Source organism: Branchiostoma floridae, chromosome 4 (assembly GCF_000003815.2).
Source record: "Branchiostoma floridae strain S238N-H82 chromosome 4, Bfl_VNyyK, whole genome shotgun sequence".
In the NCBI taxonomy this organism is placed as follows: Eukaryota; Metazoa; Chordata; class Leptocardii; order Amphioxiformes; family Branchiostomatidae; genus Branchiostoma; species Branchiostoma floridae.
Genome location: NC_049982.1, coordinates 31,950,176 through 31,963,393, shown reverse-complemented (window position 1 = coordinate 31,963,393; position 13,218 = coordinate 31,950,176). Strand labels below are relative to the sequence as shown.

At 41.9% G+C, this 13,218-nt stretch overlaps 1 protein-coding gene across 4 annotated transcripts in view; it reads left to right on the top strand.

The window, feature by feature from the left end:
* LOC118414946 (regulator of chromosome condensation-like) overlaps positions 1 to 13,218 on the top strand; it is a 21,167-nt gene that overhangs the window by 1,916 nt on the left and 6,033 nt on the right. For 2 of the 4 annotated variants that reach the window (XM_035819284.1, XM_035819283.1), the window contains exons 2-8: positions 278 to 429; positions 622 to 708; positions 1,467 to 1,535; positions 7,984 to 8,113; positions 8,832 to 9,019; positions 9,918 to 10,097; positions 12,348 to 12,567. In XM_035819284.1, coding sequence (XP_035675177.1) covers positions 292 to 429; positions 622 to 708; positions 1,467 to 1,535; positions 7,984 to 8,113; positions 8,832 to 9,019; positions 9,918 to 10,097; positions 12,348 to 12,567 — 1,012 coding nt within the window. In that variant the 5' untranslated portion in view covers positions 278 to 291. Of the gene's footprint in view, positions 1 to 274; positions 430 to 621; positions 709 to 1,466; positions 1,536 to 3,107; positions 3,278 to 7,983; positions 8,114 to 8,831; positions 9,020 to 9,917; positions 10,098 to 12,347; positions 12,568 to 13,218 lie in introns of those variants that run through there. The other 2 variants (XM_035819286.1, XM_035819285.1) reach the window with 2 other exon arrangements.

Here is a 13,218-nt window from a genome sequence, read left to right as displayed (position 1 = left end):
GGGGTGTTTAGAAACAGGTTATTAGGGGATATCATGTCAATGGACGGTGGCTTCAAACTGCAATATTTTGAGATTATTATAAACCACCATACTTCTATTTGATATCCCGAAATACCCTGTTTCTAAATACAACATACAGATATAGGTTACCTTAAGGATAACGGAGACCTAGCGATAGTCAATTGTTATTTTCTGTGACATTGATAGAAATATTTCAAACACAGGAATTTTTATGCGTCTTAATGTGGTGTGAACCTTCTATTTTTGCCTCTAGTAGACTCAGCGATCATCATGATTACAGACAAGCAGTGGAAAAAGCTCAGAGAGCTGTGGACAAGAGGTCTAATGAAGACCAACCCTGACTGCCCAAGGCTGTCAGCTTTGGTAGAGGAGGCGGTCGGGGTTGGTCTTTCAATGGACCAGGTAAAGGTGGGTCGACTTCTACGGTGTCATTTTTACACATCTTCTGTCTACCTCTTCACGTGTAATGGCATTCAGTGCTTTATTGTTCTTTATACGGGTCCATTGAAATATCATCCGAAACAAGGTTGAATGAGCTTAAATGATGCGTTTTGTTTTCACAAGCAACATCAAACTGAATGTAAATTGTCGTACCTTTAGTATTTCATGAAGACAGCGAGGGCATCAACAGGAATGGCGCAATTGGCCCCACAGTCTATAAACGTGATGGTGATGCTAGCAATGGCCGTAAGTAAACATACATTACTGTGACCTCCATCAAATAAGTACATTCACTAGTGGGAGGGAGTACCTGACGAAGTTTTGTGGGCTTGTCTACATCTGCATGTCTACATCTCGGTATGGGAGACAGAGACGTCTGGAAGGCTAGGGTGGACTTGGTCCGGGCAATACTATAAATGACGCTATACGGACGCACGTTTTTTACGCCTCAAGACAAGAGTGTTGCCTGTGGGCTTTATTTCTATTCCAACTGAAACAAGCATGATGCAACTACGCATGCGTGGAAAAATTCCACAGATGCCTACAAAATTTTGGGAATTCTTGTTAAAACGGACGCACAATATATTGCTAGACTCGCCCCTGAGGCGTCGCCAAAAAGTTGTGCATTAGTACAAAAGATGCAGATAGACAGAAAAGAGATGCAGACACACAGAAAAAGGTACCAAACAAGCCCGGCCGATCTGCTTGGAGATTAGTTATTCTTCTTCTTTCTTTTTCGCTACATAGCTCAGCTGATGCTGATGCGGGCCACCACACATTTCTATTCTCTTCTGTTCAGTCTGTTTCGCTCCTTCCCTTCCCTCGTTACAGTTTTCTTCCAGGTCATTTGCTGCATTTTTGTATCATGCCCTAGGACGTCATCCATAAAATTTACTTGCTGTTGCCTTACTGTTGTTTATGGAGTTTCTGCACACGGCAAAAGAATGTGAACTCTGTCGACAATCTACGCTTAGATTCTGACAAGCATTTCTGTGTTCCTGCAGCATGACGACCTAGGGGTGAGGACAGGGCTGAGTCTCCAAGACCAGATGGCAATGATATCTCTGCCCATGGTAAGTTAGCCAGGTTCATACATACACTAAATCGTAGTGAAGTACAGTCAATCCTGCCCAAGCGGTCGATTTGGTCAGGTGGTCGGTTAGAAGAATATCGATTCACAACATGCCCGATGTATAGTTCAAATGGTTTCCGTTTTGTTTAATGGCAAATAGCAAGCACAAGCACAAGCACGTGCATCGGCCACCATCTCTATTTTGAACACAACATCGTGATGATAGTCAAAATTCGACGCAAACTGGCCGAATTCGCGCTAGCTATCATTGAAAATCGATGACACCTCAAGGTTGAAAATGACGCGGTCGCTATGGGCAGGGATTTGGTCCCAATTTTTGGCGGTTGCGGTCGCTTTTGCCAGGTGGTCGTTGTAAAGAGGTCGCTTAATGTTTACGTCAATGGGGAAAATTTTCGGGACCGAGAAAAAGCGGTCATAATCGCCAAGTGGTCACTAAGAAGAGGTGGTCGCTTGGGCAGGTTTGACTGTATCAGAAATCTAGTCACAGAAGTTCGGCTTCTTCTCGCTTCTTGGTAATGGTGAAAATGTAGGACTATATAGGTTTAGCTATTGTCGGTTTGTCAAAACGCATGAGAAATATACTCAGTAAACTTGCCAGTGTTACTCATGTGCCTAAAATAACGGAATCTACTTCCTATGTAATTAAATAGAGTAGTTCTACCATTTACATACATATTACAATCAACATTGAAGTGCACTTCATCTTCTACCATGTTTGAAGTACAAAATTGGCAGGCTTTTTGTTCTAGAGGAGTGCGACCTTCCTGATTCAATTCGCAGTTTGTGGCAACTGATTCTTAGTTTAGCGATGGTAGTTCTGTAATTTTCAAATACTGTAAATGTATTTAAGTTCGCGGGGATTTAATTTCGCGGTAGCGGGAAAAAAGACTTTCCGCGGTGGTTTTAAGTTCGCGGAAGCACCATGTACAGTCAAACCTGTCTATAGCGGCCACTCAAGGGACTGGTCAAAATTGGCGCTATAGAGAGGTGGCCGCTATAGAGAAAATGCTGATTAATTGACCACAAGCAAAAAGTTACACATGGTTTTAGTAACAATTGATCTTTATTCACATAATCAAGGAGCTTTTATGTGTAGCACTGTACATGTACTGCAATGATTGTTACAATATATGTATTAAGAAACTAAAGCTAAATAAAAGTTTTAAATGTTCTACAGTTGATATTGTCTGAAGAGACCGGTATCGTCATATTTCTTTGATCCTTGAATCGGCTTGTATCCTTTGATACTTCGCCATCCGTGTGTTCCCGCTCGCGTTCACACGTCAGATTCCACCAATATGCTAATGTAGTCCTCACAAGTAGAGCTTGTCATTTTAGACTTTAATACCTCTTAATAAAAGTAAGAATACAATCCACCATAGTCTGAAGTTCATTTAATTCTATCTGTGTAACAATTTATTTAGAATGTTTTTGTAATGTAAATCACCCTCAACGATAGTGTATTAGAACGTAACTTTGCCATAATTTACCTCCGTAATAGTGGTGTCGTCTGTTGACCTTATATGACCTCGTTTGTCGGCGGTAGGGCAGTTTTGTTTTGAAAATAAGAGGTTTTAAATCCGGCGTTGGGTGACGATACGGCTGCTATATGACCGAATGCGTGCCGGGCCGTAGATCAGCCGTCCGTATGGCCGTAATCGGCAGTGTTTCTGTGTCTGCGGGACCGGAAATCGTGTGGCCGGCCGTGGCCGCGTTGGGAAGGTGACCGCTAAGCCTATTTCTTGATCATTACGAATCCAAGGGATCTAGGGACCGACAAAAAGTGGCCACTATGGCCAGGTGGCCGGTATGCAAAGGTGGCCGCTAATACAGGTTTGACTGTACTGTCTCTTACTGCCATGGAAACATGTTCTCGGTGGTTTTAAATTCGCGGTGAAGTGGTCACCGCGAAAATCGCGAACATTTAACCACCGCGAACATTTCTGCATTGACAATAGTCTTGCAGAGCAGTGACCACCAATCATGTCTTCCCTATCCTTATAATGCATTTAATGGCAAATAGAAGCTGTCAAAAGTCACCTACCTGACGTTTCGTTCTCGAAAAACTAACATTGAGAGGGTAGCCCGGCTTCTAAAATGTCCATTCTCAACTTTTCGGAACTTTCTGACCACTGGAACACATGTGATTTGCATCCAAACGCAACTCGGTGACCTTTGACCCTATCTGGCACTACAATGACAGCTACATAACAAACTTCTTTCTAGTGTCCAGGCACCCAAAACAGGCTTGAAAGTCTGTTTTTTTCGACATAATAAAAAACCTACAACCCTTACCTGTAGAATACAGCTCCAAGATGCCAACATTTCCAAAGAAAAACACATCTTCTGATACTTTTAAAAATCAATCCTGTGGGGACTCACCGGGGACCTTCTGCGCAGCCGTCAATTAGGGTCATTGCCCTTGTAGGGGCCCGAACTTGAGAATTGACAAGTTTCATTCATTTCGCATGATGCGGGTAAGAGTTTTCAAACATTATCCCAAGTTTCAAAGCTTTCTGACCAAGAATGCTCCCAGGGGAATAGATCTCATGGCAGGTGTCAGAGGACTTTCCTCAGGGCTTTGGCAGTGGTTTGAGGCATTTGATAGGCTCCATAGCATTGACCAAAAAGTGACACAAACTGAAGAGAAAGTTAAAAGCTGATCCTTCTAGCATAAGGAAAGTATTCTCCCACCATTTACACACCTAAAGTTGTATTGAAAAGCTGCCAGGTTAGACTTTGAAGCATTTTATGAGAGTGCATATTACATTATCCATAAAAGGTACAGAAAGTAAGAAATCAGGCCCAAAACCACTAAAATGGCAGAATTTCTCAATAAATTTCAGTCAGTTGAGTCAGGTAAAGCCTTTCTTTTGCCCATATAACCAATTTTTGGGAACATATTGGCCCCCAAGGATATATAAGCCCCAAAGGACACACCTACCCCCCCCCCCCCCCTCATTCTATGCACTCTCATCATCTGCTCCAAAGTGTGGTCTAACAGCATTAAGATACAAATTTTGGTGTCTAAACTGATGGAGAGTAGTCCCCTTATGACAGGGTGAGCAGATTTTACCATTTTCCCCTGTTTGTGCCACTTTTTGCTAAACAGTATGAAGTCTAACCAAAGCCACAAACCTTACCACATCCCTCCTGACACCTGTGCTCCCTGGGGACCAATCCTTGGAGTAGGGTCTCCGTGAAGTCTTTGAAACTTGTGACAATGCTTGACAACCCTTCCCGCATCACTTGAAGTGTCTTAACACCTGCTAATTTTGAACTTGAATACCCTGCCGAACATGGCAGAGCAGTGACCACCAATCATGTCTTCCCTATCCTTATAATGCATTTAATGGCAAATAGAAGCTGTCAAAAGTCACCTACCTGACGTTTCGTTCTCGAAAAACTAACATTGAGAGGGTAGCCCGGCTTCTAAAATGTCCATTCTCAACTTTTCGGAACTTTCTGACCACTGGAACACATGTGATTTGCATCCAAACGCAACTCGGTGACCTTTGACCCTATCTGGCACTACAATGACAGCTACATAACAAACTTCTTTCTAGTGTCCAGGCACCCAAAACAGGCTTGAAAGTCTGTTTTTTTCGACATAATAAAAAACCTACAACCCTTACCTGTAGAATACAGCTCCAAGATGCCAACATTTCCAAAGAAAAACACATCTTCTGATACTTTTAAAAATCAATCCTGTGGGGACTCACCGGGGACCTTCTGCGCAGCCGTCAATTAGGGTCATTGCCCTGCATGGACAATACTGCTCTTCAGGGTTATCGGAAAAACCGGTCCAGTCCGGACCGCGGATTACCCGGTCCGGTTTGGGGACGGAAAAACCGGTCCGACCTGTTCTGCATTTTTCCGATAACCCCTGCTCTTCATTGTATGTGGACTTGAGTAGTCTGTACGTTCGGAGTTTGTTTTCCGCACTTCAAAACCTTTATTATCATTATGAAGTTAATTAGGAAATTCTGGAAATAAGTATCCTTCAGACGCTGGTTGATTGCAGAATAAGGTGGGATATGTTTGAATCTGTTGATTGAGGGGCTTGCCAAACAAAAGCCACACTCCTCCAAAGTTTTGCGAACACCAGATGCCCAACATTTAGTACCTGATGAGTCTAGATTTACCTGACATAAAATAGCGTCTGCCTGCAGACTCTCAGCTGGCACGTTCTGTTGAATTCTAATGAGATATTTGATGGCGTTTAGAGAGGCCTCCAGTTGGATAGGATACCTCCCTAATTCAGCACGTACAGCATTAGGTTAGATGCAGTTTTCGGAACATTAAGTGAGTATTTACAAAATTTCAAATGCACTGTTTCAATAGGACAAAATTTAGGACTTTTGAATGACCCCCATATTTCAGATCCATAGCAAAATAGGTTTAGCACAAGTGCCGAAGCTTTTCTTTTTAACTGGTAATGGTGCGTCTGCTTTGTCTAATGATTATCTAATTCCAATAAAGCTTTCAATCCCTTGCTGTATATTTAAGTATTTGCTGTTGACTTTGAATGTGCCAGCTGAGGATGCAACAATAACTAGTTAGATAACAATAAGATGCTACTGTTTCTGACTAAATCATTATTATCAAACAAAAAAACAACAATCTTTCGGTAAGCGGCCTCTCTTTATAATGATAAGGCCCAGGAAAATATAAGTCGTGTTAGCTTCCCGGATTTTTTTTATTCAGCCTGCTTCCTATTGAAGTAAAACGCTGCTTGTCCTATCTAATGAAGGATAAATGTATCTATTATGCACAAAATTAAAGTTTGACATTGAAAGACAAGTGTCCTCATGCATTTCTGTTCAACTGTATTGTAATATATGTATCGCTAGAGTTTTGGCTAGCCTAAAGAAAATACAAGAAAAAAAGATAATCCCTACCTATCCTATTTTTGTCTTGGCGCCATCTGGCGCCAAGACACTGTGCTCCGTTTCTTCCTTCAATGGTTTAATGGTTCAAAGTTAACCCAGCCCTTCCAAAGGCCCTTCCCAATTCTCTCTCTCGTAGACTGGTCTTACCGCTTAGGCGAACAACAGTACATCCCACTCAAGATTTAACCTCCATTATACGCAGTTGTTACCAGTTGTGGTCGGTACTGAAAGCCTCTTAACATCTGGTTACATCAAATGAATGAAACGAAACGCTCGTATGGCGATATTTCAGATCCATTAGTGTGAGATATAAAAATTATTAATTAATTGAATTATCTCACATAACAGTTTTGCATTAGCTATTCAAAAAGATGAAATAAATGCCTAATCAGGCTAATGCATTGTATGTGAATATATAAGTAGGCAAAGACATCATTGAAACGTTTTGAGATAATGACGTCATCGAAACGACCGCAGCAAAACACTAACCTGAGTTCAGTAGAACGCGAGCTTCGTGAGCTCAAAGCATTACACAAAAAGTAGCAATAGATAATATTGGCGGGTCACTATTTACATTTTAAATGCTAACCCTAGTACTGCTGCAAGCGATAATTGTTTTTTGCAATGCATTTTCTGCGTGCGAAGCAGCCAGATAGTTACAGGTTCATACATTTGTATACCTCTTCAAACAAGCCACTACTAGCTCAGTGGTAGAGTTTACGTGTCTTAATCGAACAATCCGGGTTCAAGTCCGTGGACTGGAGATTTTTTTTCAACTTTCTTTTTTTATTTTATTTTTACATGCATTAAAGTACTAGTAAACAATACTTTTGTCTTTTGACCAGAACATTTGGGACTATCTGTTATAGTTCTGCATTTTTCCGCCGTTCAGGGATATTTGAATGAACGACCAGACATGTAATACATAATGCATTTGTGTCTCTGATTATATGTCATTCTAACTTTTCTTAAAATGCCCATACAACATCTATATCACATAATTACACGAGGAGAAACTGATTCTCTCGAAAAAAATTGCATAATGTATGACAAAAAGTATCACTAAACTTATTCATTTTTATATTCGTGGACATGCCTCATTTGCAAATTTTGTGAATCTCTCCATACGACCATATCTTGTCTCTGCTTATTTTGATGTAATTCTCATGTTTGCTGAGCGCTGGCGAAGCACCGATGTACTTTTTCCTGACGATATACCTACTACAAGCCAAGACACAGCTTTTTTTCAGAAGCACTTGTTTCATAGGTGAACCAGGAAACCAAGCTCCTTGAGGAAACACAACATTTTTTCATAGGCCTTATGATACTGTAAATGCAGAAAACGAAGTGTTTGCGGGGTTTTATGTTCGCGGTTTTTGCGATGCCAATTTACCGCGAACTTAAAATCTCCGCGAACATTTTTCCCTGGTGCTACCGCAAACTTAAACCACAGCGAACACTCCATTTTCCCGCTACCGAAATTAAATCCTCGCAAACTTAAATGCATTTTCAGTAATAATTCAATTTCCTTATCAGGATATGGCCCTATTCAAGACTCGTAAGAGAGCAGCGGACTCCACTGCTGATGACGTCATCAAGACAAAGTCCAGACGTGCATGGCCCAAAGCCTCTGATGTCACAGAGCCACAAGTGCAACGTAAACTGGGTGACTATAACTTTACTACTAATAGGGTTCCAGCTAGTGCATTTTTAGCGTAACGGACCACTATACTGTAATATGCGACCACCACGCTAAAATGAGGACCACTACACTACTTTTCAACTTGTGTAGTGGTACTTTGCTATCATTAACTTGTTGAAAATGTGTAATCAAATACGAAAAATTATGATATACCACTCCAACTTGACCAAAAATTCCTGTGGTGTTAACAGGGTTAAAGTAAGTCCCCTCATGGGTACCCTTACAATGGAAACTGGGGGTGGGTACCGGTACAGAAAATTCAGGTCCAGGTCCGGTTCAGGTCCAGAGGATCTGAGGTCCAGGTCCGGACCTGAACCTGGACCGGATTCAGTATGTGAAAACTTGTGAATGGACAATACTCAAAACAATGGTCCATTTCGCTACAAATAAATCTGCTATGTGTCGTAATTTCGACTCCCACTGCCGTGGTTTTGTACTGGTACCCCTAATGGCAACATTTTACACTACATTGTCTGAGGGTCATGCCTCCTTGTAATTTAGAGCTCGCAGACTCGTCGTCCGATCAATTTTCTGTACATGTGAGGGGGGTATAACGACTGACTGCCTTCAGCGCATTCTAATAACTAGAAAATAACTTAAACGCACGCAAACCTTGCAAAATGTTTTTTCAGGACATCCATAATCAAACCAACATTGATGGCCTAACTTCTCTCTGTTTCAGGAGTCCAGCCTTCCTGTCGTACAGTCGAAGGCGTTGTCCTGGTCCTTGGTCAGGGCGATACGGGACAGCTTGGTTTAGGACAGGACGTCATGGAGAGGAAAAAGCCTGGGCTGGTGGCTATCCAGGACAAAGTCATTGATGTGTGTGCGGGGGGCATGCACACTGTAGTGCTCACTGTCAAAGGAGAGGTAAGTCTTATTTTTTAACCTTGAAAATTACTTTCTCCTCAACCTTAGCCGCTTTTCTAGAGTTCAAGACAGTCTAGGCGATTGAGAGTTTATTTTATTAGGATCATTAAGAGAGTAACCCATGTCATAGAGTCGTAGATGGATTTTGATTATTTTTCATAGCAAGGTAGATGTTTCATGTGGCAGAGTTGGACAAGTCCACTAGCCCTATTGTCCAGGCAAGTGAAGATCACACACGCACACACACACAGACACACACACACGCACAGACACACACACGCACAGACACACACACACAGACACACACACACAGACACTGACACACACACAGACACACTCAGACAATCACACACTCACACAGACACACACACGCACACACACAGACACACACACACACACACACAATCACACAGACACACACACACACACACACATATGACCGGGCAAGTACATGACCTACCCACTGTCCAATCGGGCAAGTTAGATTTTTTCCATTGAGTGACATTCTGATATACTTTCTGCTTTTCACAGCCATGGCATCAAGCATTGGACAACACAGAAAAATAGAGCCAATACAAGAATTCCATCAATGGAAATGGAAAAACCATAGAAAAATGTCATTTGAATTTCGGGCAAGTGAAAAGTTGCTTCGGGCAAGTAAATTTTTTATGTACTTACCCGGTAAGACAAGTGAATTTTTGAAAACTTGTCCAACCTTACGGTGCCTTAGAGATTGAAGTATCAAAGCCCGTTTTGACTTCCTTTGGCCGGCTTAGTATACTCCTTTGCCAGCTATATATACTCCTTTGCCAGATTTGATACTATCTCTAAGGCACCATAGGGTCTGCTTTGAGACTTAAGTTTAACCCTGTGTGGTCTAATTGTGTCTTGTTTTCAGGTCTGGTCCTGGGGGTGTAACGACGAGGGAGCGCTGGGAAGAGACACCTCGGAGATTGGAACCGAAACCGTCCCAGGAAAGGTGGAACTTAGCAGCAAGATCGCACAGCTGGGCGCTGGAGACTCCCACACCATCGCACTCACCACAGACGGCAGGGTTTGGTGCTGGGGAACATTCAGGGTCAGTTTTACTGTAATCAACAAACCGCCGTACGTGCAGTTTGTCTGTACGTTTCTTTGGGAGGCCACGTCTGCCACGTATTTCTTAAAACGTTCAGGCTGTACAGGGTAGGCGCGTCGCCCGTACTGGCACGTACGGGGGGTGAATCCGCAGCCCGATGGCACACAAAGTTTTGCCTGCACGTTAAGTTCTACGGCGTGTCTGCGAGCTCCAAAATCTGTCGGATTCCCTACGAGTTCGTACGGAGGCGGTACTTACCACTTACGGATCTGAAAAGATTGCCCACGTTTTGGCACGTATTTGCACATATGGTGGGTTGTGCCCTTAGCTTTAGTTACTCATTCTTGTTGCTTTTTTTTTTTTTTTTTCAATCATTCTTTATTACTTTTTGCAAAACAAACAACAAAAAGAAAGCATGGTAGCTACAAATACTTTAACAAAGCACATGTAAAAACCACGAAATAAAAGCAAAAACCCCTTTGCCCATATTCATGCAACAATATCACTATACATAGTGCTGACAGAAAATACGTTATTTAAGTTTCCCCACTTCCCCCTGTGTTTAAGCAGTTTGCCTTGCCGAATTGCTATGTTTTTTTCTAATTTATGAAAATATGAAACAAAGGATATGAAAGCAGACAAATTTAAAGAATGCTTACGATTTTTAAAGACAAATATTTTGCCTAAAAGGAGGATAAGATTCGACAGAACCGGGCAACGATCACTAGAGATACCGAACATTATACTGAGAGCATTAATATGCAAATGAGTATCATTTATATTGAAAAACCATTCGTCCACCTGACGCCAAAAATTTGAAGTTACACAACAGTCCCAAAAAAGGTGGACGACAGTTTCGTCTTCCTTGTTACAGAGGCTACATAATGGGGAGTCTATCAAACCCCATAAATATAATATTTTATTGCAAGGTAAAAATTTAAATAATAGTTAACGTTTATATTGAAATATTCGAGTATATGAATCAATCGAAAGTTTATAAGGTAAACTATATATATTTTGCCATGGTAGTGGGGTGTCAAAATATTCTTCCCAAGAAAGTTTAATTCTTTCAGATGAGCCCCATAGACTGGCTTCGTTCATGGAGAATTGATACAGACACTTATTAATATTACAGTTACAAAGCCAGCCTATGTTTCTACATACAGGAAGACAGACACCCAAACTTGGAGAATTCAATTTCAGCTTAGCCTTCCACAACGGGGGAATAGCAGACATAAGTTGATTATATTTGAATTCAGGACACACTACTCCAAATTTTGTAGCAAAATTAACACATGATAAGAAGTTGTTTTCTGCGTCTAACATGTCGTTTACAAATATGACCCCCCTACTAAGAAATACCTGTGAAAAGAAAGGCTTACCACTGATAGTTATATTTGAATTTAGATGCAGAAGCTGCTGCTTCACCTCAACCGCCCCCTCAGGTGGCCTAAGTTGGTACTTCAACCATGCTTGTATAACATGGGTAAAGAATGTACTTAAAGGGGATATTTTACCTAAAAGAGATTCAAAATCCTTTTTGTTAAGTTGCGCAAAGGGAAACAAGTCAGTACGAAAGATGTTCTTGTTGCTTGCTTGTCTGTGTTTCAGTCATGCCCGAAATACACAATGCAGAGTTGCCGTCCAAGCTTGCTAACCCTCGCGTGATGGGAAACAACAGACGATAAACTGGATAGTGTGTTTGTGTGTGATTCTCTGATGCTACGTTTGTAGACAAGAAGGGTCACAGGCTCAGAGTATTGTTGTAAAGCTAAGGGCACAACCCGCCGTACGTGTAAATACGTGCTGTCTATGTGCCAAAACGTGGACAATCTTTTGGGATCCGTAAGTGGTAAGTACCGCCTCCGTACGAACTCGTAGGTACTTAAGTACACAGACACGCCATAGGACTTTACGTGCAGGCAAAACATTGTGTTGCCGTGTTGCCGTATTCCCTCCCTGCTCTTGCCAGCAGTTCCCCACGTTTTGAGAAATACGTGACGGACGTGGCCTCAAAAAAAAAACATAAGGTTACAAATTTCACGTATGGCGGGTTGTGCCCTTTAGTTTAACGTTACTTATTACTATTACCAGGTAACTCAGTAATACAGACCCCAATCTTTTGCCAAAAAATAATGGTCATGTTCTATATGTTGTAAATTTACGATCTCCAGCGGTGTGAGCCGCTTGTTCCGGCTTGTCTAACACATACACGAAACTGGTGAAAAACGGTAACTTTTCTCCCAACAGGACAACAATGGTCAGTTTGGCTTGACCAGTGACGGTAAGGTCCAGCCCAGACCAGTAGAGATCCCCCTCTCAGCACGAGTACTGAAGATCTCCAGCGGTGAGAGCCATGTGGCCTGTCTGACTGAGGACGGAGACCTTTACACTTTTGGCTGCGGAGAACAGGGCGAACTAGGGAGAATCGCCGAGTGTTTTACGGTCAGAGGGGGCCGCAAGGGACGCAGTAAGTACAATATGTGTGCCTCAGTCATTGCTTATACCCGTCACATCATGTACGTTCTTCGGACGTACTTCACGATCGCTGGAAGGTAGGCCAATTTTGAGATCATCAGAGGGTCTTGTGTATTTTTTGCCCCAAAACTGTCCCTGTCACTTATAAGAGAGGCTCGTGTGATCGCCTGAGTGAATAAATCTATGATAATGAACCCTGCATGACCTCTTGCACGTGGACAAGGTAACACAAAATGTTGCTAACAAAAGGCAAGAGATGAATAAATGTTAAACTTTATTCTTTTGTTGTCAGAATCTTTTTAACCAATTAATAGAATGCGCGGGCGTAATAGAAATGACGAAAGAAAAGAAAGTGTGTCACAAAGCCAGCCTACATACTACCACGGGCCGTGTTTCCTGTTTCAGTCCTAAAGAATAGGGTCAGTAAGTAGAGATTATCTTTTTTTTATTTTTTTTGTCCTTCAATGTCATACTTTAATTTTGTGTTAGATACATTTATCCTTAGGGACAAGCAGTGTTTTACTTCAATAGCAAGAAGGCTGAATAAACATTCTAACTGGAAGGTATGTGACTCCACTGTCCACCCAAAAAAGTCAAGGCTCGGCAGGCTTTCCTATGTAATCTCCAAGCAGATCTTGCTGTG